The sequence below is a fragment of the Centropristis striata genome, chromosome 4 (genome assembly GCF_030273125.1).
Source record: "Centropristis striata isolate RG_2023a ecotype Rhode Island chromosome 4, C.striata_1.0, whole genome shotgun sequence".
In the NCBI taxonomy this organism is placed as follows: domain Eukaryota; kingdom Metazoa; phylum Chordata; class Actinopteri; order Perciformes; family Serranidae; genus Centropristis; species Centropristis striata.
The window spans coordinates 37,294,583-37,321,958 of NC_081520.1; the positions used below are offsets into that span (position 1 = coordinate 37,294,583).

General features: G+C 35.5%; 2 protein-coding genes across 2 annotated transcripts; one reads left to right on the forward strand and one right to left on the reverse strand.

Moving 5' to 3' along the window:
* Positions 1–987: 987 nt before the first annotated feature.
* zgc:153372 (uncharacterized protein LOC767695 homolog) lies at positions 988–9,165 on the forward strand. The gene is made up of 10 exons (XM_059331506.1): positions 988–1,094; positions 1,348–1,481; positions 3,085–3,235; positions 3,309–3,445; positions 4,585–4,654; positions 4,742–4,823; positions 6,045–6,176; positions 6,276–6,418; positions 7,262–7,384; positions 8,686–9,165. The coding sequence occupies exons 1-10, from the start codon at positions 1,059–1,061 to the stop codon at positions 8,761–8,763; spliced, it is 1,086 nt and encodes a 361-aa protein (XP_059187489.1). The 5' UTR covers positions 988–1,058; the 3' UTR covers positions 8,764–9,165.
* A 3,877-nt stretch (positions 9,166–13,042) lies between these two features.
* On the reverse strand, positions 13,043–26,845 carry aifm4 (apoptosis inducing factor mitochondria associated 4). The gene is made up of 18 exons (XM_059331293.1): positions 26,775–26,845; positions 25,897–26,006; positions 25,686–25,795; positions 23,625–23,669; positions 23,436–23,517; positions 21,945–22,057; positions 21,748–21,834; positions 20,426–20,517; positions 19,567–19,697; positions 19,262–19,377; positions 19,084–19,155; positions 17,708–17,771; positions 17,231–17,307; positions 16,178–16,295; positions 15,981–16,079; positions 14,583–14,658; positions 14,391–14,495; positions 13,043–13,143 (listed from the first exon to the last, which is right to left on the reverse strand). Exons 1-18 carry the CDS (start codon positions 26,807–26,809, stop codon positions 13,113–13,115), a joined length of 1,563 nt encoding a protein of 520 aa, XP_059187276.1. The 5' UTR covers positions 26,810–26,845; the 3' UTR covers positions 13,043–13,112.
* Positions 26,846–27,376: the final 531 nt, after the last annotated feature.

The window sequence follows — 27,376 nt, forward strand, 5'->3', positions numbered from 1 at the left end:
CTCTCTCTCCACCTTCAAATCACAGCTCAAGACTCTGTTCTGTTCTGAACTTGCCATCCTAATTTTTGCTCTTTTTGTTGTTTTTATGTAGTTGTTTGTTTTTATGTAGCTGATTGTGTTTTGTTTTTATCTAGTGTTTTTTGCTCTGTTTGTAAGGTGACCTTGAGTGACGTGAAAGGCACCCATAAATAAAATGTATTATTATTATTATTATTATTTGTACTTGTAGTTATTGCTCTTGACAAGTTAAATCGATCTATCATTAGCTTTACCAAATGGAATATCTAACAAAAATTGTTTAGCTGACATTTACTTGAATATGCCTATCAGGTTATTGTTCCTTCCTCCCAGAAAGCCTACTGACATGTTTGATTTCTTGTATCATACTCTTTTGTGGTGTGTACTTGCTTTAAAATGCAGTAACGATTTTTATAAAATTATATAAAAGAGTTTAGGCTTCTATCATGTGCCGGTGTATCCTCGACATGTAGGCCTATATATTATGTGGATCACTTTTCCTGAAGTGTCTGATAATATGGTATTAATATGGTATTAGTACTTTTATTTAAGTAAATTATCTGAATACTTCTCCAGGATTGCACATCTCTTGTCAAATGCATGTACAATAATAGCTTTCGTTCTTTCCAGTGTAAGTGTTTCAACTTTCTTTATTTGTTGAGCTGAATAATCCTAGTAACTGAGATCTTTACAAATAGTACTAGCACTGTGCTATTGAAGTATTTTCTTTTTCCCCAAAAATTATTTTCTTGTACATTTTCAGGTGATTTGCTTGTTTATTTGTTTAGTTGGTAGAAATGAATAATAACAATAACAATAATAATACGTATTATTATTATTGTTATTATTATTATTATTATTATTATTATTATTATTATTATTGTTCATTATAAAATATAAATCAAATCAAAATTATGCTATGTGCTTTTATTGTGAAAATGGCTGACCGGAAGAGTACAGTGCATTGATTATTAGGGTCGTGGGCAGGTCTGTCAGCTTTTCACGGTTTACGGAGCCACTTTCTGCAATTTTTGTCCACGATGGCGACTTCTGACGAGGTGCGGGAAAATGTTAAGGTACTGCATTAAGTTTTTATTCTAACTTCTCCGGTATTGCATAACAGTCGCTCAGTCAGTCGTATTTGATAATTTCCTGAAGTCTAAACAGTTCCTCAATCAAACAAACATTGCGACAGAGAAAAAGTAGCCTATGATACATTCTTTATTTTTCATCAGTAATGGTCCTTCTAATGTTAGTGAGGAAGTGATTTTTCTATCACTGTCACATGTGTAAAGACATTTGTTGCTCTGTTGACCCGAATGTGTGCAGAAGTACTACGGCAGCCGGTTGGATTCATCTGGTGATTTGCAAACAAGTGCTGCTTCTTGCGGTTTGTCTTGTCGCCCGGTGTCAAGAAGTGTCACAGAGGCTCTGAGGCTGGTTCACCCGGAGGTAACCAAAAGGTACAGAGTTCAGACTGGTATCACATACATCTACATCAGAAATATCACATTTATATATATATGTCCCAAACAACTTTCCCATATACATGTAATCAGGTGATCATATTAGCATGAGAATTACTGCAAAATAAAAAAGTCTGCAAATATGTTCTGTCTCAGGCCTGGTAGGATTAGATTACTTTGCACAAAAATGTAATTTAACCTAAATACTTTTGCATTTCTTCAAAAGGAAACACACAAACTTTTTACATGCAAATAAAGTATTGGGTAACGCTTTATAATAAGGTCCTTAGTAACCATTAATTAACAAGTAATAAGGCATTGTTCTCGCTTTAGATCCGGTAGTTGCAAAAAGCATAGTTAACTTATAGTTAACTTATAATAGATGAGCAATAAAGTATATTTTAATATCAATACGGAAACAAAATAAGATTAATAAAGGCATGGCAAAGACATAATGGGTGGGTCATGGGTGTTTGTAATGCCATTATTAACACTTATATAAGCTTATAAACACACAATAATGTTAATAATCATTTTGTAAGGACTTACAAGGGCCTTATTACTTGTGAATTAATGGTTATTACAAGGACCGTAATATAAAGCGTTACCAAGTATTGCATATTAAGCATTAATAGTTGGTTAAAATCAAATTACAATTATATTAACATGACTGGCACAAACTCCAGGTGTATTTTGTGTTTTCTACATTTAGGATTCTGTTTCTTTTAGTATGTGTTTTTATTGCTGTTGTTTTTTTTTATTATCAAAGGCCACATTGAGGACTTTGCTCCTGTAACACAAGAGGAGCACTTATTTAAATTGTTCATATTCCATTTTCAGTGTAAATAATAATTATTAATAAATAAATTATCCGTAAATCTTATCCATAAGTCTTTTAAAATGGCCATATCTTGTAATTAAGTAATGTAACTATAATCTAGTTGCACATTTTTTCAGTTGTAATCCAGGCTGATTATAGTTACTTATTATTTGTAATCTAAAAATGTATTTCCAGTTACATGTAATCCATTACTATCCAACTCTGAAAGAATAGACTGTTTTGTAGCTACTTGATTACTCAGCCAAGACAAGAGCACCAGACACAGACAGATCGTGACAAATCAAACACACTGCAGCCTTCAACATGTCAGATAGAATCTATTTATGATCATGCCACAGTTTCACTGACAAGTGACTTATTGAATTTCTCTGTAAACATGTTTAACACAGCTTACTAAAAAGGCAAGTTCTTTTCCAGAACTTTTAAATCATCACCAAAAAAAGACACAAAATAACCAAAAAGGACACAGAATTACCAAAAAAAGACACAAATTTATTTAAAAAAGACACAGAATTACCAAAAAAGACACAAAATTACCAAAAAAAGACACAGAATTACCAAAAAAAGACACAAAATTACCAAAAAAGACATACAATTCCTAAAAAAACTTCAGGTTTTAGGGGCTCATTTTAAAATCGCCCAAAGGTTTTACAGGCATTTTTTTCCAGGCGTTTTAGGCCTTAATGGGTTAATAACACATTTATTAACACGCTTTACAATCTTTGCCGAGTGATTGTCAGCGACTTCCCTTTTCTCCAGATTCTTCGGCTGTGGCCTTCCCTTCCCATCGAAGCTCGATGGCTGCAGAGTCCTGGACCTGGGCAGCGGCTCTGGCAGAGACTGCTACGCCTTCAGTAAGCTGGTTGGAGCCAGCGGTCATGTGACGGGGCTGGATATGACGGAGGAGCTGGTGATTACATGTTCACACAACATTTGACACTTTATTTCTGTGCTTTCTTCTGATTTAACTTGCTTTTGTTCAGATTGCGGTGTCTCGTCAGTACATCGAGTATCATCAGAAGACGTTCGGCTACGAGAAGCCCAACGTTACTTTTGTCCAGGGATACATGGAGAAGCTCAGCGAGGCCGGCATACAGAGCAACTCAGTGGATGTTGTGCTGTAGGTTTAAATCATGGTTTTACTGTGGGGGCCAAGCAGGGGCCAGTGTTTAATCAGAGGGGCACATTAAAAAACACCAAAGATGATATTTAAGCATTCAAAACCTTTATTTTAGCTTATTTAAAAATCTAATTTAAGTATATTTGGAAGATACAAATACATTGAGACTTACCAACAATAACAACTATTTTTGTACGACAATGACATTTCTCATTTTTGTGCATCACTACTTTTTTTATTTTGAAAGTGCAGTACAGTGAGAATGATCTTTTTATATATTTATATTTATATACACTACCGGTCAAAAGTTTTAGAACACCCCAGTTTTTCCAGTTTTTTATTGAAATTCAAGCAGTTCAAGTCAAATGAACAGCTTGAAAGGGTACAAAGGTAAGTGGTGAACTGCCAGAGGTAAATAAAAAAAGGTAAGGTTAACAAAAACTGATAAATAATGTACATTTCAGAATTATACAAGTAGGCCTTTTTCAGGGAACAAGAAATGGGTTAACAACTTAACTATGGAGTCTTGGGCTATTTTGTCCATTTTTTAATTCTTTTCATGTCTTTGTAAGTCATTTTGTGTCTTTTTTGGTCATTTTGTGTCTTTTTTTTGTAATTTTGTGTCTTTTTTTAGTCCTTTAGTCCAACATAAAATGTGATTTTGAATCTTTTTTTAACTTTCAAAACACTATCATGCTCAATAAAGAATTTTAAATGTTGCAAATGTGCATTAATTTCAGAGTACACTGAGACATTAAACTGCATCATTTTCAATTAAATTCTGGAAAAGTTGGTGTGTTCTAAAACTTTTGACCAGTAGTGTATATATATATATAAACAAGCTTTTATTGCACAATTAAACTATTATACAATGTACACATTCTGGGTTCCTTTTGTGTACAATGAGATATTGTTTGAACAAACAATAGGTAAGAATTGTTCTGTCATTCATCATTATAAATTGATTATTTTATTATTAATTTCACACAGGGGCCACAGCAAGGGCCAAGGGCTTCTTCACAGGGGCAGTGGCCCCTGGAGGCCCCTGTGTAGCACCGCCACTGGTCAGTTGGCTTTTTACAACAAGTCCGCTTTGATCGGTTGCTAAACTAAACTGTTTTTCCCTCTAATACACCCAGATCCAACTGTGTAATCTGTCTGTGTCCTGATAAACGAGCTGTGCTGCAGCAAGCGTACAACGTGCTGAAGGTTAGTCTGAAGGGTTTAAAAACAGCATCAATGTTGAATCAGAGAGGTGAACAGCTGTTTATGGTTCCTGTTGCTTGTTTCACACAGGAGGGAGGTGAACTGTACTTCAGCGACATGTACGCCAGCAAAGTCGTTCCTGATCACATGAAGGAAGATGCAGTCCTGTGGGGTAAAATACCATTTTATTTTGTGTTTTATTAGTTTTATTTGCACATAAAACACTGCAGGAAGTAAAGATGATGAAAGATAAGAACAGAAGAAGTTGCAGGCTTAAACAACAAACGTTGTTGCTCAACTAAAAGTGAGAAACAAACGATTACAAAAATGGAAGAAAAAAAACAGCTAACCTAATAAAAAAGAGCCTTCAGCTGTGCAGCCCCCACCCTCTGGAACTCTCTCTCGGCCGAACCGAAATGCTGCCTCCCTTGACGTTTTCAAAAAACTAGTATTAGTAGTAAATTAAGTACCATCTCTTTACAAAAGCTTTTGGACTCACTTAACCCCCTCAATCCATCATCAGTGCCCAATTTCTTAGTCATCCTACTGTATTGTATTTTATTGTAAAGTGTCCTTAGATTTCTGGAAAGGCGCTATATACATTAATGCTATTATTATTATTATTATTATTATTATTATAAAACGTATGTTTGTGTGTGAAAATCCCAGTAGATCAGCAGTTTGTGAAATACTCACACCAGCTCATCTGGCTCCAACAACCATGCCACGTTCAAAGTCACTTAAATCACCTTTCTTCCCCTTTCTGATGCTCGCTTTGAACTTCAGCAGCTCGTCTTCACCATGTCTACATACCTAAATGCATTGAGTTGCTGCAATGCCATTGGCTGATTAGATATTTGAGCAGGGGTACATAATAAAGTGGCTGGTGAATGCATATTTCTATATAAACACGTATGTGATGAATATTTATCTCACATATTTAAAGAACATTGCATCATTTTTTTGGTAACGCTTTATATTAAGGTCCTTGTAATAACCATTAATTAACAGGTAATCAGCATCTTGTAAGTCCTTACAAGATGCTTATTAACATTATTGTGTGTATATCAGCTTATATAAGTGTTAATAATGGCATTACAAACACCCATGACCCACCCATTATGTCTTTGCCATGCCTTTATTAATCTTATTTTGTTTGATTATTGATATTAAAATATACTTTATTGCTCATCTATTATAAGTTAACTATGCTTTTTGCAACTACCGGATCTAAAGCGAGAACAATGCCTTTTTACTTGTTAATTAATGGTTATTAAGGACCTTATTATAAAGCGTTACCATTTTTTTTTTTTTTAAAGTACAGTAGAAGAGTAGAAGTGCTGCACCCTGACTCCCACTATCCTCTGACTGTGACCTTTGTCTCCTGGTGCAGGTGAAGGAATGGGCGGTTCTCTGTTCTGGCAGGATCTCATCTCGTTGGCACACAGCGTCGGTTTCACCACTCCTCTGCTCGTGTCAGCCACCCGCCTTCAAGTACATAACTGTGAGCTCAAAGCAAAAGCAGGTAAAAAAAAAAAAAAGGCAACACTGACTTTTGACACAAATATTATTATTATTATTATTATCACTCTACAAGTGAGACAGTTTCAGTTTCATATTGCAGGAGACGTCAGCTACGCTTCGACCACCTACCGGCTCTTTAAGCTGCCCAAGACTTCAGCTGTGTCTGCAGCAACAGTGACTTATAAAGGAACGGTGGCAGATTTCCCAGATCAGTTGGAGTTTGATTCCTCCCACTGCTTCAAGGTATAATAAAAGTTGCACCATATTAAACTGCTTTATCAGTGTTTACTAACCTTTGGCTCAGTTAATAGGGTATATTTATAATAATAGATATCAAGATGGAACTTCCACAGCTGATTACTAACGTTGTTTTTTTGTATATCAAGTTTTCTGAAATTTTATGATTTATGTTCAAAATCCTTTTTTATCTTATTTACATTTAGAGTCAAATATTTTTACTGAGGGAATTTTGGAAATCTGTATTGATCAGAAAATACAGTTAATAGACATTAAAAAATGCATTTTTGCTATTTTTTTAGGAATAAAATGTTATAAGGCGGAAGGTTCAGTTATTGTCATTCAAAAACAAAATGTGCACTCAGCTCCCAGCAGCATAATACAATTTCTGTAAAGTGTCAATAGTCATCTAAAATTTAAAAATAAAAGAAAAACCTTTTATCTAAGAATAAATAAAAGCATATAAAGTATAAATAATATTATATATAATAATTTCAAATAGAAGAAGTGGTTAAAAAACAGCAGCATGATTGATCTATGAAAAAAACCAAAACCTTCTGAATAAAAGTAGGAATGAAACCAGAAGGTTTGTTGTATGAAAGTGCTACTGGAGTTGAGATTTTTGGTTCAGAAAGAGAGAAAACTCATTTTGAGAAAATGGCCTTTAAAGATATATATGGAGGAGAGGTCTACAGATGCAAATAGACAATTAAAAATAAAATGTGTTTTGGTTTATTTCTTTCTACTAGTCCGAGAATAGCAAGCTATAGAAGCAAAATATCCTTAAAAGTGTATGATCATTTGAATTGCTGGAAAGATTATGTCAATGTTTTATTTTGTGCTGTGCAGAAAGATGTGCCAGTGGAGGTTTGTGGAGAGATGGCAGCAATCCTCCTGACGTCTCGTTTCTGTCCGGATTTCAAAATCCAGATGTCGGATCAACCAGAATCTGGCTCCAAGGCAGCACCACAGGTAGATGGTCTGGGTTTACTGTGGCTATAATGCTTTTATTTTGAAAGGTCAACTACTGACTGCATTCAGAAAGAAAGTAAAGTTGACGCACATTTTGCGTTTTTACAAGCTTTTTTATTTTATTGGAAAATATAATAAATGAAGCACTGCATTTACATAATAAGAGACACAATATGGTAAAACTAGAAAATTTCCTCTGGGGGAAATTTTGAAAGGGCCACGGGGGCTACTGCCGGTGTGTGTACACTATGATGAGATTCTTCAGAGATTTCAAACAATACTAGTAATGTTATGATACTATATAATATACAAGGAGCACACCTACAACAAACATTCCTCTTCAAGTATTTATTTATACAGCAACCTATGCCCTTTAACCTCAAAATGTGTGTGTTTGTGAAACATTTGTATCTGGAGGAGTGTGCGCGCTTACGCGCGCATATGTGTGTGTGTGTGTGTGTGTGCGCGTGCGTGCGTGCGTGTATCTTTAACTGATATTACATTAAATGACCAGTGTGTGTGTGTGTGCGTGCGTGTATCTGTAACTGTAATCACATCAAAACATCAAAGCGGGGGGTCGACCAATCAGAGCAGAGCAATCAATGGAATTAACAGCTGTGGAATCTTCTGGCAGAGTGAAAGCAGCCAGAGGTGGGCAGAGTGAAATTTCTGGCCTCGAACAGAAAGCATTTTTGGCAAAACCATAATACCTATCATTGATCCGACTTCACTTTGAGCGTCCTGAGTTCTCCCTGAACCTCTACATATGTTTTTTTTTTAAGAAAATTGAAAAAATAGCTTTGTTAGAGCGATCTAAAAAAACAGTTAAATCTCACTTTTTCCGAAATCGCCCCGAGCACTGGTCCCTACAGCTATTGCTGTATGGGACCAGTGCTCGGTGCGATTGCCCCGAGGCCCTAATAAATGATAATTATTGTAAACATGATAAAAAATTATGCCCCCTTACAGAGATCTGTCTTCAGAAATTGTGCATTTAAATCCAGATCATCTTTACTCCAACAGTTCGTTCCACCTCTACAGAAAGAGACGAGTCCTTCCATTAATATAGTGTCTCATTTTTTACAGAGTCTTGAGAATAGAGATTTCCACATAAAAAGTGGAAGGTAATCCCCGAACCAGTTCACTATAAATACTTTCCTCTCCAGCATTATAAGCGATTTAACCACCTTTTTCAGGAAGAACAACTCTTTGTAACACCTGCACAGTGGAAGCTTTGATGGTACTTGAAGATTTATTTTAGTCTTGTGTGAAGTGACTGTGAAATTTTATTTTTTCCTCAGTACTGTCACCTCAACCCGTTCCTGCTGGCGGACAAACTGGGATCCTCCATGAAACAATGCTCCAAAACAGGCAAATGAAGACGGAGCTGGATGCTGATTAAGTTGATCTAAAGACTGGAACAAGATTGTAACATGATGTTTTGAGAGTTTGATTATTTGATTTTATACTGTAATTCCAGACAAATCACTTCCTGTGCCTACACATTTTGATAACAAAGTTAATTGTTTGACACGATGATGCTGTCAGAGTAATATAATGATAGATAAGAGTGTCCAGACACTAAAATAACATTTTATAGTAATTGTTTTAACTTTAAACACAATATTGATACTTTAGCATACTTCAAATTACATCCATGTAAAATTACAATAAATATATTCTGTGTAAAAATGACAATAAAAACATCTTGTCAGTATTTAATGTATTCTGCCATAATTGTGCAACATGGGAAATGAATTTGTACTAATGGGTGTCATTTAAAAGTGTTTGCAGGTGGTGATGCAAGTAAGCAAAGAATACTGAGAGGGGACTGCCCTGTAATAACTTGACTTGTGTTAAAAAAACCTTTATCTTTAACCCATACGAACCCATGGTGACACCCATGTAACAAACACTTTAAATCTTCTAGAATCTCCCATATTCAGCTTAATGCTTCACTTTAACTCATTAAATCCCTAAGTGACGTATACTGAACACCCTGGTGTGGTGGTCATGTGACTTTGACAAGAAGTGACTTCTCCAAAATACGGCTGTGACTGGAAACAGAAATGTGAAAGAGTAGCTGATTTCAAAAAGCATATTTTTTGTTACGAGGCTAAGTTTAAACCCATTTAACAATTCTTATCCGTTAATAGGTTGTCCTGTTTTGCATTTAACTTGTTTTGACCATATTATCCTGAACAAATTAAAGCCACGATTTTGATATATGTTATGGAGATGCAAACAAAAAGGCGAATGGGTTATTTGTTTTTATTTATTATTGATTTATTCTTATTTTGTTACTTAAAAACAAATTGAAAAGTAATTTGTTGTTAAACACCACTATTAATGTCACCATTTTGATAAATGTTGTGGAGATGCAAAGAAAAAGACAAATTTGTGTTTCTGTAAGCAGAAAATGTGGCTTGTTTTTTATTTTAAAATAAGAAATATAAACATAAATACCATAAATTTAGGGTAGATTTTTTTTTTAAAACATCATAAATGTCGTCTATGTGGTCCACTTGATCTGTGATATATCCCCCATAATTTTCCTTTAAGGATTACTGGGTCTGGGTTCTTATGGGATAAAGCACCTTTTAAAAGCTGTGTTTTACAAAGTTCTTTGACAGACAAAGTTAGACAAGAGCAGAAGCAAAAGGCAATGAAAAAACCAAAGCTTAAACAGGTCAGCCAAACAAAAGTAAGACAGAATTATGGTTAAATGAATACAAGAAGCCAAACATGAAATCATAGCGAACAGCAGGCAAATGCACAGGTAATATTTATCATAAGAAAAAAAAATCCTGATAGGTTCCTAAAATTTTTTTTAAATTGTTAATATTTTTTAGAATTCTTGTTTATATTGTAAATTGTTCATACTTTATTATACTTTTTTTTACTTGTTTTTATGCTTATATTTCTAGTTTATACCTGAGTTTCTATAATAAGTCTATAATAAACTGATGCAGATTCAAATTTGACTCAGTGAAAGTCGAAAATAATATGAATAAAATACTCATGTTAAACAGAGAGTTCTTTTAAATCTGACTGCACTAATAATCAGTGGTATTATTCAGATCCCTTACTGAAGTAAAAGTACTAATACTAGAATGTGAAATTACTCCACTAAAAGTAAAAGTCCTGCATTCAAAACTTACTTCAATAAAAGTACAAAAGTATCAAAAGAAAAAGTACTTGTTATGCAGAATGGACCCACTCAGATTGTTTTATATATTCCAAATATATTATTAGATTATATATATATATATATACTTTTGGCAATAAACAATGTAACTTATTGGCATTTTGTGTCTCTTCACTTTTTTTCATGACCTAGAGCCAGGTTTATGACAAAGCGCTTTAATTTTGTAAAGATACAGCTCATTTTAACTACTTCAAATGTCTAATCACTTTTAATTGATCATGTTTTTCTGTTAAATCTCGACCTGAAAGTAACTAAAGCTGGCAGCTAAATGTTGTGGAATAAAAAGTACAATATTTACCTCAAAATGTAGTGAAGTAGAAGTATAAAGTTACATAAAATGAAAATACTCAAGTACAAGTACCTCAAAATTATACTTAAGTACAGTACTTGAGTAAATGTACTTAGTTTCATTGCGCCACTGATAATAATAGACCTAATAATCTCTCTGATGTGTGATAACAAATGCTCCAACTACACCTTAACATTATTATCTTGTTTTGTTATGAAACCATTTCAAAAGCAGACGAAAACAAATAAAGCAGCAGAGGTTTTCAGATGAGAGATGATTTATTGTCGTCAGTGTCACAAACAATTCCTGGAAAACATCCCAGACAGAAAACTCATCCTCATCCTGCACCAGCAGGCTGACAACAGTTAACACGAAGTAGGCAACAGCTTGTTTAATACCTGAGCTTATGTTACGTACCACAAAGCATCCACAATCTGTTATAAAGTGAGTGAAAGGTAAGATCACACAAAGTGCACTTCATGTCTTTAGTGATGAAGACAAAACCATAAGCTACATCTCGGCTATAAATATTTATATATTTATGACTGATTGAAGTGGAAAACAAAGAGCTATTAACGATCAGAGTTGAAGCAATGAAATAAGCTGTCAATAATCAACATGTTTATCACCGTATTGTTGAGTGTAGTATTTTGACTGACTTCTTGATTTTTAAAGAGAAACATAAAAATATTGTAGCAAAGACAACAGAGTGTTTTTCGGAGTGTTTAAAGTGGATAAAATTAACATTTCTATAGTAAAAAAAATACTACTTAATTGAATGTTTATTGAATATCAGAAACTTTGGATATATTTATGTTCTGAAACTAATATTAACCATTCAGACCACTGGTTCCCAACCTTTTTCCTTAAGGGAGGCCTTTTTTATCATCAGCAGCTGACTAAGTGACATAGACATTTCAATTACATTCAATGCATAGCAATAACAGTACAGAACTTATTAACTGGATAAATAAACTAAATATTGACACACAATAACTGCAGAAAGTCTGTGAACAGTTTTCAAGTTATTTTTACTAACTTTTAATCATTTTTTCCTGTATTGCCAGTTTTTTTGCATTGTTTTTAATCCTTTTTTTCTTGAGTCAGTGTTTTATTTTTCCTGATGTTTGGCCATTGCTCTGTTAGCTCTTTGGTTGGTTGGTTTAACTGGACACTTTTTTGACTGTAAAGCGATAGAAAATGCTCTGTGAAAATTAAGTTTGTGTTCACTGTGCCCTTATCCTGTGAAGTTTATAATTTAAATAGAAATCTAAACTTTAAAAGTAACGATCTAATTTAGTTTTCCTTACATACATGCCAACATATAAACCAACCGTATGTATTTATCAGGCAAAGAACAAAATTTGGCAACTTCAGGTAATATTTTGAGAAAAAAGTTGCAAATTTACTAGATTAAAGTGGCAAATCTACAAGAAAAAAAGTTGCAGATTTAAGAGATTTAAAGTGGTGAATCTGCGCAAAAAAAGTCGCAGATTTAGGAGAAAAAAGTGGGAAAAAAACAACTTTTTTCTCCCAGATTCACCACTTTAAACCTTAATAGGACACTCATTGAAATACTTTCAAATTCCAAATTTCAACCTTAGAGAATATTGGAGGATATTACATACTGCCAGAATGTGTAAAAAAAAACCATACGAAAATAATATTTTGAGAAAAAAGTTTACAAGATTAAAGTGACAAATCTACGAGAAAAAAATGCGCAGATTTATGAGATTTAAAGTGGTGAATTTCGGAGAAAAAAGTTGTTTTTTTCCCACTTTTTTCTCGTAAATCTGCAACTTTTTTCGCGCAGATTTGCCACTTTAAGTCGCTTAAATCTGCAACTTTTTTTCTTGTAGATTTGCCACTTTAATCTGGTAAATTTGCAACTTTTTTCTCAAAATATTACCTGAAGTTACCAAATATAGTTCTTTGCCTGATAAAGGGTTAAAGTTGTTTTACAAAGTTTAAATTCAAGAAGGCCTTGGATGAGGATTTGGCGCCCCCTGGTGGGAGAGATAAGATAAGATTATTCAAATGCAAACAGCTTTACTTGCTGCCATGGTGTCAGCGCTCTGATAAGAGCAGAGGTCTGATTGGTTTTCAGTCGCCCCGAGGCAGTGAATGGAGCGACACTATTTGGCACTGTTTGATGGAGAGAGGAAGATTAAAGAATGAGACGACATCCTTCATCACGGAGAGATGCAACTCTGGAAACAGCCGGCGTCCAGTTACATCTGCAGCCAGCTCGGGTCGTCAGCTCTGAACAGAAGGAGGCGACAAAACAAATCATCAGAAAAGAGTAAAATTCAGGTTATCTCAGGAGTCTCACCCTATGATTAGGGACATGATGTTTACATAGAACATAAAGTAACGCTATGATTTATATCCCTGTGTGATGTTCACATGACTTCAAATCAAATCAACTTTATTTATAGAGCCCTTTAAGACGGCGTTAGCTGATACAAAGTGCTGTACATGGCAGGACAGACCAACAATAAAAACAAAGAACAAGCAAAAACAACTAAAACAAAGAGAGTCTCATGCTGGGTAAAAAAACCCAGTAAATAAAAGTGGGTTTTTAAAATTAATCTCAATTTTAAAATTAATCTTAATTTAAAAAAAACACAAAGAACAAATAAAAACAAAAAATAAAACAGAGCAAAGGCTCATGTTGAGTTAAAAGCCAGTGAATAAAAATGGGTTTTAAGATTTCTTTTAAAAGCGGACAGTGTTATTATTATCATGTGTATATGTTTACATGTATGTATAAGTATGTATATGGTTGTGTTAATAAGAATATATGTATGTACATGTTGTTTAGATATGCATACGTGTGCAATGCATACATGTGTGTGTATGTGTGCTTGTATGTATACATAGGCCTATATAATTTCGTGCAAATCTACCTGGTGTGAATGGGTGTGTGTATGAAGGTTTGGGTTCTGCTCTGCATTCTTTATGTATGTTATCATTTACTTTTGTTTGTTTGAATTTTATTGTAAAACTTGAAAACTAATAAAAATATTGTTAAAAAAAAAAAAAAGCGGACAGTGAGGAGGCCTGCCTGATGTGCAAAGGTAAATTGTTCCAAAGGCTGGAAGCAGCGACAGAGAAAGCCCGGTCCCCTCTGAGCTTACGCCTGGACCTCGGTTCCCTGAGGAGCAGCTGATCGGCCGACCGGAAGCAACGTGCAGGGGCGTAGGGGTGGAGGAGCTCAGAGAGGTAGGGTGGGGCGAGGCCATTTAAAGACTTAAAAACAAATAAAATAATCCTAAAATGAACCCTTAAGTGCACCAGCAGCCAGTTGAGGGAGGCCAGGATGATTTACTTCACAGTAAAAGTCTTAAAAATTTCCGAAACACAATGCTGACTGAGCCTTTTTGCAATATTTATTGATTTATTATATATCTTGTACCACCAGAGGGCAGCACTTCATATAATACAGAGGTGTTTTAATATGGAATAATCATATACACCTGGCCAAAATAAACAATGAGGACACTCACTGAGCCTGAGCCTTTGTTACGATCTGACCGGCAGCCATCAGCTCTGCAACACGAGCCACAGCTGGATCAAACATCAGGCTGGCCGCAGCCACCACCACCTCGTCTCTGTCAGAGCAGAAGAGAAAGAAACTGAGCATAAAGAGCACAAGTTCACACTCAGCTGACTCGGAGGGTTATTCCACAGCTGCTCACTTCAGATAGAAAGCCAGGAACTTCCTCTCTTCCACTTTGCCTTTGAATATGATTTCTGTGTATCCTTCTCCGTAACCTAGAAAGGGGAAATGAAATGAGGAAATGAGACAAGTTATCTGAGGTTTATATGGGTTTAAATTTGCTATGTAAGCATCAAATTGAAATCTGTAATGCTGGCCAACAGAGTTGTCTCTGGTACTGCTCCTACCTAGCCTGGGTATACCCATACTGCCTTGCGCGCTCAAATTTAATTTCGAACCTCCAGGCAGTCTGGCAACCAGAGAGGTTTCTTAGCCCTGTTTTAGGGATCCAATCACAGAGCGGGGAGGGACGGCAAGACGATGACGCGTACTACTCGGCACTTGGAAGCTTGTAGTTTTCTTACGGATCCAACATGGCTGCTGCAGACGCGAAACTCTCTTTAGCTGTAGATGGTGTTTTAAATAGTTTAGAGCGAAAGTTGTAAGGCGAAAGGTCTCTCGGCGGCTCCGCTGTCCCCCGGCTCGTAGCGAGATCACCGGTAGCGCCGGTGATTAGCGCCGCTAGCGGCGATACGAGCCGGCGGTCTTGCCGGTGATCTGGCTCTGAGCCGGGGGACAGCGGAGCCGCCGAGAGACCCGCAGCAGCTTGTTTATTGCCCATAAAATCAGTGGATGTGTGTGGCTGAATGACATGAGGGGGAATAAAGCGTGAAAATAAATCTTGCAGAAAGCGAGAACTGGAGAAGCAAAGCAGCAAGCAACACTCTCACAGACACACACACAACAAACATCCATTTCTGTTGCTCTACTACGTCATCTGGTATAACTGATCTGATTGGCTAAGAGCTACCTACAGACGCTTTGATAGACATTCTAAGCGCCCAATATACGGCTCCGGAGGATCGTAAACCACACCTCCTCTACGGAGAAATGAACGGTTGGTTTCCAGACCAAATCTCATTTGAGATTAGTCTGGTGTTAGCCAGGCTAGCTCCTACCTTCCTGAACGCCCTGATTCAGACATATGATACCTCACGACTGCTGCGCTCTTCCAATGAACGGCGCCTGGCTCTGCCCCCCGTTGGTCCAAGGCAATCCAGACTCTTTGCATTTCTTGTTCCCCGCTGGTGGAACGCATTACCAGTTCCAACCAGAGCAGGGGCGTCCCTCTCTACCTTTAAAAACCTCCTGAAGACCTTCAGCTCTTCAGAGAGCATCTTCTCTCCTAGCACCACACGATAATTCTACTCCTCAAAGAATTGTCACTAGCACTTATTGCTGCACTAATAGCTCTTATTGTACCTATACACTTTACCTTGATTGTTTGTTTTTATTCTTCCTGTAAGTCGCTTAGGATAAAAGCGTCTGCTAAATGACTAAATGTAAAATGTAAATGATGGAAGAATAAATACTCCACCTGTGTATCTGATGCTCTTCCCAAGCAGCACGGTCCAGAAGAAAGGAACAGACTCACATGTGGTCGGTTTCTGCAGCATGTTTAAGGCAGCTACTCTTCCTGAGGGAAAAACACATGCATGACAAGGTTAACTCCACGTGTCATATTATTTAAGATTAAAAAAGATGTGTGAAGCATCAATATCTTCAGCCTCTCACCTTGAGCTTGTGACATTTGCCAGTGACCGATGTTAACCCTTTGGTCTCTGCGGATGGTGAGAGGGAACGACGTAACATCTCCAGCACTAAAAATATCTGGTACGTTGGTCCTCATGCACTGTTGATATGAAAGTTCACAGCAGAGCCTCAACATTAGGCTCACAAAGACAATTACAAACTGTTTATTTATACAGATTAAATTACAGTCACCTGGATGCAGTTAGATGAGGGATTCAGGTAATATGTGATATTAATGTTTAGCTAAAAACAAGCAATTAAAATGAACCGTATCCATCGGGATAATTCATAAATGTAAAGCTGTAAATCCAAGTTTATGCTTCATTAGTTTTGTCAATATCAAGGTGATTAAAGCTTGGCTGGAGACTGTGTTATCTGTTTGGGTTTTTTTAGACAAGGACCCTTTACAAAATAGAGAATATAACTTTATACTTCTACTTCACTACATTTTCAGGCAAACATTGTACTTTTTACTCCACTATATTTATCTGACAGCTTTAGTTACTTTTCAGGTCGAAATTTAACATGAAAAACATGATCGATTCAAAGAAATTACATAATTAAACCTCATAACAGTATATTAAGTAGTTTAAATGAGTCCTGCCTTGAGAAAATTAAATCGCTGCTTAAATAAATGCATCAAAAATAATAATCTAATAATATATTTGGAATATATAAAACAATCTAAGTGGGTCCATTCTGCATAATGAGTACTTTTACTTTTGATACTTTGAGTACATTTTGATGCATATACTTTTGTACTTTTACTTAAGTAAATTTTGAATGTGGGACTTTTACTTGTAGTGGAGTAATTTTACAGTGTTGTATTAGTAAAGGATCTGAATAATTTTTCCACCACTGCCCCTCATCTATGTCCCTTTTGTTTCACTTCTAATGTGTTGAAGATATTTGTTGAGTTTAAGAGTTACTGATTTATTAGATTAGGAAGTAATAAGAGATTTAAATATTCAATTATTATTAATATATAAAATCTCATGATAATTAAACTGAATTAATCACGATCCAGCGTGTTACCTTGTCAACAATCACAGCTTTCTTTGAATCCACTTCCAACCCGCTTCCTGCCAAGAAGTCTGAATTGGGGATTACACCTAAAAAAAAAAATAGGACAGAGATCTTTGTGTTTGTTTTTTGCAGACCTGCATGTTTAAAACAGGCGGCAATCTCTGTGTCTGAGCATGGAGGCCAACCAGGAAGTGTCTTAAACCTGCAATCCACCGAAAATTCCAGTAGGGGGCGCTAAGTTTGGCTCCAAAAAAAATCTGCCCATTCATTTCAGTGCAAAATTTGAAAACTTCTGACTTGATTTATTACCTCAGAAAATGTTTTCAGGACAACATTATGGTCTCAATCGCTAGTAAAAAATCATCTTCAAGACAATTTGATGTCAATAGTTCTAATAATGGCCCCATTTATTATTCTATGGTTTAAAACAATCCCACACTTGATTTGTGTTGTATAATATTGATACAAGTAGAATAATGAACATACCAATTCCAGCAATCACCACATCAGCCTCCAGGACTGCACCGCTTTTCAGCACCACCTGTTTCACCTAGAAATGAAAGCTCATGTAGGGATCTACAACAGAATATACACAGCAGACAAACAGTAGGACTAAAGCAGCATGTTTCCAGTTTCAGTGACAACAGGCTTTTTTTCCCCACTGAAGACATTATGACACGTTGATAATAAAGTGAATGATGGCTGTCAAATGTACCTGAATGTTAGTAGGACACTTGAATATAACAGAGTCGTTGTTAACCCTTTATCAGGCAAAGAACTATATTTGGTAACTTCAGGTAATATTTTAAGATAAAAGTTGCGAATTTGCTAGATTAAAGTGGCAAATGTACAAGAAAAAAAGTTGCAGATTTAAGAGATTTAAAGTGGCAAATCTGTGCGAAAAAAAGTTGCAGATTTACGAGAAAAAAGTGGGAAAAAAGCAGCTTTTTCCCCCCCAGATTCACCACTTTAAATCTCATAAATCTACACATTTTTTTCTCGTAGATTTGCCACTTTAATCTCGTAAACTTTTTTCTCAAAATATTATTTTCGTACGTTTTTTTTTTTACACATTCTGGCTGTATGTAATATCCTCCAATATTCTCTAGGGTTGAAATTTGGAATTTGCAAGTACTTCAATGAGTGTCCTATTAAGGGTTAATGCTATTAGTCGCACCTATGCTGTTTCTACCATGACAAGTAAAAACAGGGTTCCTAAATCATTTCCAAACTCAAATTCGGCCATTTTCAAGAAGTTTTAGGCTTTTCTGGCACCTTACAGCTATGGTAGAGATATAAAGCCATGGAAAAATATTAGACCACCCTTGTTTTCTTCAATGTATTGTTCATTTTAATGCTTGTATTACTAAAGGTACATTTGTTTGGACAAATATAATGCTAACAACGATTTATGATATATATATATATATATATATATATATATTAATGATTTGGGTTATTTTCAAGAAAACCATAGAAAATGGCTAGATATCAGCTCTTAAATTAAACTCTTATGAGCTGTTTTCGTTGTTGTCATTATATTTGTCCAAACAAATGTACCTTTAGTTGTACCAGGCATTAAATGAACAAGAAAGCAAGAAGAAAACAAGGGTGGTCTAATCATTTTTTCCATAACTGTATATACAGTCAATTGTGGCAGCATTCTACAGAAGGATGACAAATTAAAATTGAACAAAGTTTCATGTTTCATAATCTGTCACCTGTTAATAGAGTTGGCATTTTATATAACCTAACCTTTCAAGTAGACATTTCTTTCAAAATCCAAGCACTTGTCATACCCTGAAGACATAAAGTTCCTTGTTAAAGTGTTTTTTAAGCCTCTGTTAGAGAGTAAAAGTTACCTTGCCGTTCTCCCCTTGGATCTCTGTGACTCTATCATTCATGAAGAACTTTACATTGTTTTCCTCCAACATCTTAAAAGAAGAGAACTGTGTTTTAAAGTTTGTTTCATTTCCACAAAGCTGAAAAAATCTCAGTCAGCGTTAACAGCGACAGACTAAAGTCATCATTGTTTCTTACTTGCTTGCTCATTTTGCCGATCTCGGGCCCCAGAGATCGCTCATACGGGTTTCTGGAAGCTCCGACCACGGCCACGCTGGCAGCTTTGTCTGATAAGTAGGACGCCACCTCCATACCTGTTGCACGATTAAAAAACAATTAAACTGTCTGCAATATCGCTGTGGCTGCATGTGTTGTAAAGTAGTTCCATCTTTAGCAGTCAAATATTTACACAGCAGATTTAATATTGAGAGTCAACTCAATCCAAAACAAAGCAAACACAAAAATCTGAGATGCAAAATCCTGCTGCGTCAAGAGAAACAGACCTATGAAGGAGGCTCCGATCACAACGACTCTCTGGTCCAAACAGGACTCGTGAATCTCTTTGGCGTCTTCGTATCGCTGCAGTAACTTTACTCCCTTCAGCTCCGAGCCGGGACAGTCGAGTGGCCGCGCTCTGTGAATGAAACAAACATGGACATTTCTTCATGAATGTGTTTCCATTGTCTTTTGTTTATGGAGTCACATGACTCCAGAGCAGTGGCGGTTCTACACAGGGGCCTCCAGGGGCCACTGCCCCTGTGAAGAAGCCCTTGGCCCCTGCTGTGGCCCCTGTGTCAAATTAATACTAAAATGATCAATTTATAACGATGAACAATGGAACAATTCTTTTATACATAACATATTTTTTGTTCAAACAATATCTCATTGTACACAAAATGAACACAGATTGTGTACATTGTATAATAGTTGAATTGTGCAATAAAAGCTTGTGTATATATATATATATATATATATATATATATATATATATATATATATATAAATATAAAGCTCATTCTCACTGTACTGCACTTTCAAAATAAAAAAAGTAATTGTGCACAAAAATGTGAAATGTCATTGTCGTACAAAAATATTTGTTTTTGTACGACAATGACATATTTCTTTTTTGGTAAGTCTCATTGTTTCAATCAATGTATTTATATCTTCCAAATATACTTGAATTAGATTTTTAAATGACCTAAAATAAAGGATTCGAATGCTTAAATATCATCTTTGGCGCTTTTTAATGTGCCCCTCTGATTAAATACAGGCCCCTCCTTGGCCCCCACAGTAAAACTGGTCTAGAAGGGTTAGGGTTAGAGGCAATGGGGACCTGTTGGTGGAAGACTCGGGGACTCTGACCTGCAGCCGGTTGAGATGAGGAGCTGGTCGTATCGCTGCACAGAGCCGTCACTCAGCTTCACCGCCTTATCAGCCGGGATCACCGACACCACCTGCAACACAAAACACATTTCTTTATCAGAATCAGAATCAGAAGACTTTATTGTCATTGCACCAATGGTACAACAACATTTTCTGTGCATCATGTAAAAAAAACTACACACACATGCACACGCTCATTCACACTCAATTACGGTAAAAATGCTGCTGTTGCTATTTCATTGCATTTGGCAATGTCAGAAAATCAAGGTTTTTTGGGAATAAGTTAAAAAAGCAATCAAAAAGGTTATCTCATAAGATTGCTTAATGAACCCTGCCCTTTTTATCTAAGGACCCTATCCCAGGGGCCAACATATACCCTGAATGAACGAATGTTGATAGATTTGTGACTTTTACAAGCTAAAAAATAAATTGCCTTATTTTGGAAAAAGACCATATGTGAACTTTTGGATTAGGCAGATGTTAACAGCTTTACCTATGGAAAAAAATAACATATATGCAGAGAGGGAAAGCAGACTTGTTTGAGAAGTTTTGGGGACCTTTACTTTATTTGTGAAAAACCTGGATTTAGTAGACAAAGAAGACTGAGCACTAACTGTTGTAAACCTCACATGGTGACTCTACAACACGGAACAATGAGGGACCTTAAATTTGCAACGATTCTGAAAACCTTTCAAATGTAATTTGGCGAAAGGATTTGTGATTGTTTGTTTTTGTTTATTTGTTTGTTGTTGTTTTTTTGGATACAGTTCCAGTAAATCTCACCAAACATATATATTTTTTTTAAAAATATATCCTTTTTTCTCTTCTTCTTTTCTTCTTTAACATATAGCACTCCTGTAGCAATGACAGTTAGCTCTTAAAGTTATGTACTTACTTGATTCCTGTGGTCTATGTCTAGTACCATCAGGTTAAATGCACTTATTGTAAGTCGCTTTGGACAAAAGCGTCTGCTAAATAACACGTCGTGTAATGTAAATCTGATGTTCTGTCTATTTATACATGGACCAGATCCCACTGTAATCTATGCCTTAGGGCGGACTGGACTGTTGCACCGCTGTGACGTTTTTATATTCATGAAAAGGTGCTGAACTGTATTGGAGTTGTATACGAGTAAAATCTCAATAAAAACAGTGTTAAAAAATGCTGCTGTTGCTTTTTGACAAACTGTAAAAAAATAAATACTAATTATCAGGGTTAACAGGGTTGTTATTGTGTCTATAATTTTAACTGATGGAACTGTGATGAGACGATTAGATTAGATGTCTCTTTCAGCTTCTCACCTCCCTCTGCGTCCACACCTCGATCCCATACTGCTGGTAGAAGTCACTTGGTCGGAGGAGGATGCTGCTGCTGTCCACATTCAAAGCCTGAAGCAAGGAATGACATTTTTAGATCTAAATACACGCTGTCGAAGAAGAATCTATTCACTGGAATCAACAAACGGGGCTGGATGGTTGCAGGTTAGCGCTCCTCTTACCTTACTCAGTTTGGGCTTGTCGAACGGAGGCAGGTTGTCTTTGGTTATGATGACGATTCGTCCTTGGTAGCAGTTCTGACGCAGAGTTTCAGCACAAACCAGAGAAGCAGGGCCTGAAATCACAAAATTCATACTCAGTGTGTGATTTATCAGAGGGAATATTCAGAGGAGGAGTTCATGGCAGCACAAGACCAGCAAATTTACAAGAACAAAAGTTTTCAATCCTTTCCCGGGAGAGGATACAAGAAGACCATATGATTTGGATGAGTGTATGAATATATGAAGGCTTAATGTTTATGATGTCTTTTCCCTTTCTGGGTTTTTTCAGGAGGTAACACAAATTCAGTATGCTAATATCATTAAAGCATATTTTTTCCACCCATGTTTTTGTGTCACTGTGTATTATATTTGTTGACTTAAAAAAAGAAAGAAGGGTCTTTTTACAGGCATTACTGACATGTTAGGTTTTTTTAACATTTATATTTATTGAGCACTGATAGTACAGGACATGTACACTGTAATGAATTATTCTGTAGTGATTTAATTTTACTTAATATATTTGATAAAATGTATTCAATATAAATGCGTCCTTGATTTTGAGGCAGTTGTTTAAGTAACTTTAATATAAAAACGTTTGAGATAGAATCTACTTATTTTGATTATATTAAATATAATCTTTATATGTATGTAATTCTAAATAGAGAGAATTTTGAATGAATCCAACACAATAGAATTAGTCCGTTTTTAATTGACAGTCACTTCCTGTTAAGTTGTTATTAACTCAACTTGTAACGTTGTTAGATTTAATTAATAATATTGCGTGCAATCTGTTTCCTCAATTTTATTGAGTAGCTATTGTTTATCTTTTTTACAGTGTACATAAATACAACATTCACAAAAGAAAACTTTGGACCAATGCCCACATCTTTTTTTTTGTTTTTTTGTATGAATTATAATCAGCACTGGATCCCAAACAGAATTTTTTTTATCCCTAGATCCCCTGAGAGTGTATTTTATTTTCTCTAACTGTATGAACTGCATTAGGTCATTAAACCACAAAGACAAACGTGGTGGATTTTTAGATTTCCAATGTAATAAAATTCTTCTGCATACAAGCAGTGTTGTAAAAGCAATGATGTTTTTATACATTTTCTTTATTTTAGAATATCTTCTGCCTGTAGTACCAAATATGGTCATTACTGGTTATAAGTCAATATTAAGAGCTTGACAGTGTTTTAAAGATTGCAGACCAATGGGATGCTAGGGCTGAGCAAGAACACTTTAGGTTTTAATTGAATGAATCATTGTGCCTGCAAAACATTACTGTGCCCATGTAAGTTGTGTATATTATGAAAATCAGTATTAAATTCAAGGAAAATAAAGTTTTTCGGCATATTTGCATTTGAAGAAAATCCTACCATCAGGGATTTGTAAGCATCCAAACAAATGTATTTTTATTTATTTATTGTTTGTATTACATCCAGTGCTTACCTCCTCCTATCAGCAGCACCGTGTGTTTGCTGTCTGGCTTCATGCCGCACATTTCCTTCACTCGCCTTGTCGACTTCAGAGACTGAAGGACAAAAACAAACAAGGGGATAGTTTAAAAGTGTGTATTTTAAAAACAAATAAAAGGAAATATTGTGAAATTTTTAATCTATTTAATGTGCCATCACTTACATTCTTGCTGACAGAAACATACACCTTGCCATCGTCAACTTTTACCTGTGAAATTTAACAAAAAGTGTGAGAGAAGTTCAGTCATACTAGCACAGTGGGGATCATTTGTCTACAAGAGCAAGATCAGCTTTTCTGGATGATGATCTGCAGCAGGTGAAATGTTTAAAACGGCATCAACGATGCATAAAAGGAGGAAATGATTTGAAAGAGTGAGGAAGTGGCACCTAGTTACTGAACTACAAATGAAAAGAACTAATGATAAGTCGAAATTTGCACTTTTCTTTCCCCTTTCTTGCAACATTTTGGTTAAAGGTCATGTACTAAACATGGTGTTTAATCTTAATGTGAACATGTTGGGTCACAGTTTCCAAACGGAAGAATGTTTTGTCAGGTTCTGTAATTATATTATAAAAAAGAAAAAGGTTACACCTGACTAGGGCTGGGCGATATATCGATATAAAAAAAATATTGATATATTTTTAAATGTGATATGGAATTAGACCACAATGCATATATCGATATAGTTTAAAAAATGTATTTCTTTTTCCCTGAGATACAGTACTGAAAAAGGTGACCAATACTGGAAGAAATGGAGGGACTACATATATGAGAGGTGATTGCATATTCTGTGTGGGAAAATCTTTTTATTTTATATTATTGTATTTTTCCCCTGGGTCAGGAGCGTTTCTCCCCTAGTATAAATATATATATATTCCATTTCCGCTTGTTATGGGGTTGTTTTTTAATTTTTTTTTTGTACCGGTGACCTTGTGGACAGCACAGACAAAGGTATTTTGTGTCACTGGACCGAGAGAGACTAAAGAACTGTGGGTGCCTTAAAGCCTCTAGACCCGATTCATCAGCCTGATTTCTGCTAGCCCTTTGTTTTGAACCTGCCATTGTATTTTGCTATGGATGACCCTGTCTCATGTACCTGTTCTGTGTGTATAACTATATGTTTGTGTTTTGTTTTTTCACTGAAAAATCAATAAAAAGAAAGTTTAAAAAAAAAATGTATTTCTTCATATATAAATGCTGCCCTTACTAGGGTTTGTCATATTTAGTTATTTTGTAATGTTTGTTATTCTTTTCTCATATACAGTAAATATATTTATTTCAGAAAAAGATTTGCCTATTTCATTTCATAGGCTAAACTCCAAACAACACAGAGGCTTTTCAGCCTAAGAATGGGCGTGGTTTCCATTGTTGATCTGATCCCAGCAGGACTGGCCGTTGTCATTAAACTTTTATGGCTAGTTGTGTAGGCGATACCAGTTTTTCCTCATTGAAGCTCTTTTTGTTCACATAGCCTTGCACCTACATGTACATGACAAAGCAGTCTTCTGTTTGTAAACTGTGTAATTGGGTGTGTGACTTCCTGACACATAGAGATTTAATCTAATCAGCAGAGAATGACTTTGCAACTTTTCTCTGGCTTAAACGACTGCAAGTTTTTGTTTTAAAAGATAATATTCAAGCTTAAAGTCTAGCTTTTGTCTATTATTATTATTATTATTATTATTATTATTATTATAGCTTTCAAATATACAAGTAGTTTATTTTTCAGCATTTTTATTGGCTTTATTTATTTTTGTTTTGTTGGTCTTGGTTTTTCTGTATGATAGGTGCTATATAAATTAAGTGTGATTGATTGATTTGATTAATTCATGTTAACCCTTAATAGGGCACTCATTGAAATACTTGAAATTCCAAATTTCAACCCAAGAAAATATTGGAGGATATTACATACAGTCAGAATGTGTAAAAAAAAAAAAAAAAAAACGGACCCAGGGGAGGGGGATAATATTTTGAGAAATATATTTACGAGATTAAAGTAGAAAAATGCGCAGATTTATGAGATTTAAAGTGGTGAATCTGCAAGAAAAAGTTTTTTTCTTGTAGATTTGCCACTTTAATCTAGTAAATTTGCAACTTATTTGAAATATTTTTATTTTTATTTTGGATATCCGCTGAAGTTACCAAATACGGTTCTTTGCCCGATAAAGGGTTAAAAAAAGCGGTGAATTGTTATTGGTGTTGATCTGTACCGACGTGTTGTACCTTGTAACAAGGCAGAGAGTCCAAACCCGGATACTCCTCGATGTCTCCGGTTCTGACATTAAAGCAGGCGCCATGAAACGGACATCTCACCCTGTCCCCGACCAGAGCTCCTGGGTTACCCGAGAACATGCAAATAACAGATTCAATGCAAAACATTTCACTAAGTTATCCATTAAAATGTTTTGTTTTCGGCAGGAGACGGCAGGGTTACCTTTGATAAGAGGAGCATTATAGTGAGAGCACTGGCTTCCAACAGCACTGAACTGACCCCGAGTCCGGACCAGCAGCACCTTCTGCTCCCCCACTGTCACTTCCTTCATCCTTTGTAAACACACAAGGAGAAAAGCCGATATTAAAACCGGATCTTAGATAGATAGATAGATAGATAGATAGATAGATAGATAGATAGATAGACTTTATTTATCCCAAGCTGGGAAATTACAGTGTAGCAGCAGCATTACACACAGAGACAATGACAACACAATTAAATAAAAAGAACAACCTAGGCATACTTTTTTTTTTTTTTTTTTTTTTTTTTTAATTGTATTCATGCATAGTTTATTTTGTGCGGGCAGTACATTTTACATTTTATTTTATTTATTTTTTATCCCATTTTTAATTTATTTTATCTTATTGCATCTTACTGTTCTATTGTTTACTACATCTCTTTGTATTGTGTTATGTATTTATTGTGTGTGCAGCACTTTGGAAACCTTGTGTTTGCTAAAATTGTGCTATATAAATAAAGGGGATTGGATTGGATTGGATTGGATACTTCAAGCAATAAAATATAAAAAATACAATAAAATACAATAAAATGTAATGTAAAAATAAAAATAAAGTGTCGAAAGAAGGAGTATGTATTAAGTAGTAGAATTCCAGTGCAGAATAAATATGAATATGCAGTATAGAAATGTTTGTGCCGTGAAACAAATAAGGTGCAATGAAAAGTGTGCATAAAAAAACACATAAAGTGCACAATTGTATGTAATGAACCAGACTATTTGTTATTGTTCAGTGTGATGGCATGTGGAAGGAAAGATTTTTTGTATTCTTTTTGCAGTAAGCAGAAGCACTGTGGCGACTTACTGTCCATCTTTCAGGTCGGCCTCCTGACAAACCATCCCAGTCACCTCCTCCTGCTGCTGCTGATCATCTTGCTCCAGATTCATTCCTACAAAACATTAAGAAAACATGACTATTGTTAGACGACTGGCTTAAGTTACAACCAGCTTTGCAAAGGAGACACAGGATACAGGCACAGAGGAGTGTTATTTAGTGTAGATTATATGTTGTGTGTTTTCTACTCAAAAGGGAATTGGCCTGCTTTATGTACACACTGCCTCAGTCACTTTAAAAAAAAATATATATATTTTTTTAAAAAGGTACTCCTGTTGTTTGTTGTTATACATCTATGTATTATATATTTATGTTCACTTACGGTTTAAATAAAACTATTTGTGACATGTCTTATTTGACTTTGACTGAACATTTGCTCTCACTTTGTGATAAAAATATTGGGATATATATTGTATATATTGATAATCAGCCTAAATATATCTGGATATGACTTTGGTCCATATCGCCCAGCCATACTACAGACTGATCTGAAGCTTCAAAACACAAAAACCCTGAATGAGTTTTAAGCTTTGGGTGAAATCTATTGATTTCAAGCTATCAAATGTGCATGG

Excerpts from the sequence above, each read along its gene's own strand:
- zgc:153372 (XM_059331506.1), top strand. The coding sequence starts at position 1,059 with ATGGCGACTTCTGACGAGGTGCGGGAAAATGTTAAG. Across the intron at positions 4,824-6,044 it reads GGAAGATGCAGTCCTGTGGG|GTGAAGGAATGGGCGGTTCT; the intron begins GTAAAATACCAT and ends CTCCTGGTGCAG. Across the intron at positions 6,419-7,261 it reads ATTCCTCCCACTGCTTCAAG|AAAGATGTGCCAGTGGAGGT; the intron begins GTATAATAAAAG and ends TGTGCTGTGCAG.
- aifm4 (XM_059331293.1), bottom strand. The coding sequence starts at position 26,809 with ATGGTTTGTCAGGAGGCCGACCTGAAAGATGGACA. Across the intron at positions 17,308-17,707 it reads TGTGGTGATTGCTGGAATTG|GTGTAATCCCCAATTCAGAC; the intron begins GTATGTTCATTA and ends TTTTTTTTTTAG. Across the intron at positions 16,296-17,230 it reads AAGCTGTGATTGTTGACAAG|TGCATGAGGACCAACGTACC; the intron begins GTAACACGCTGG and ends TCATATCAACAG.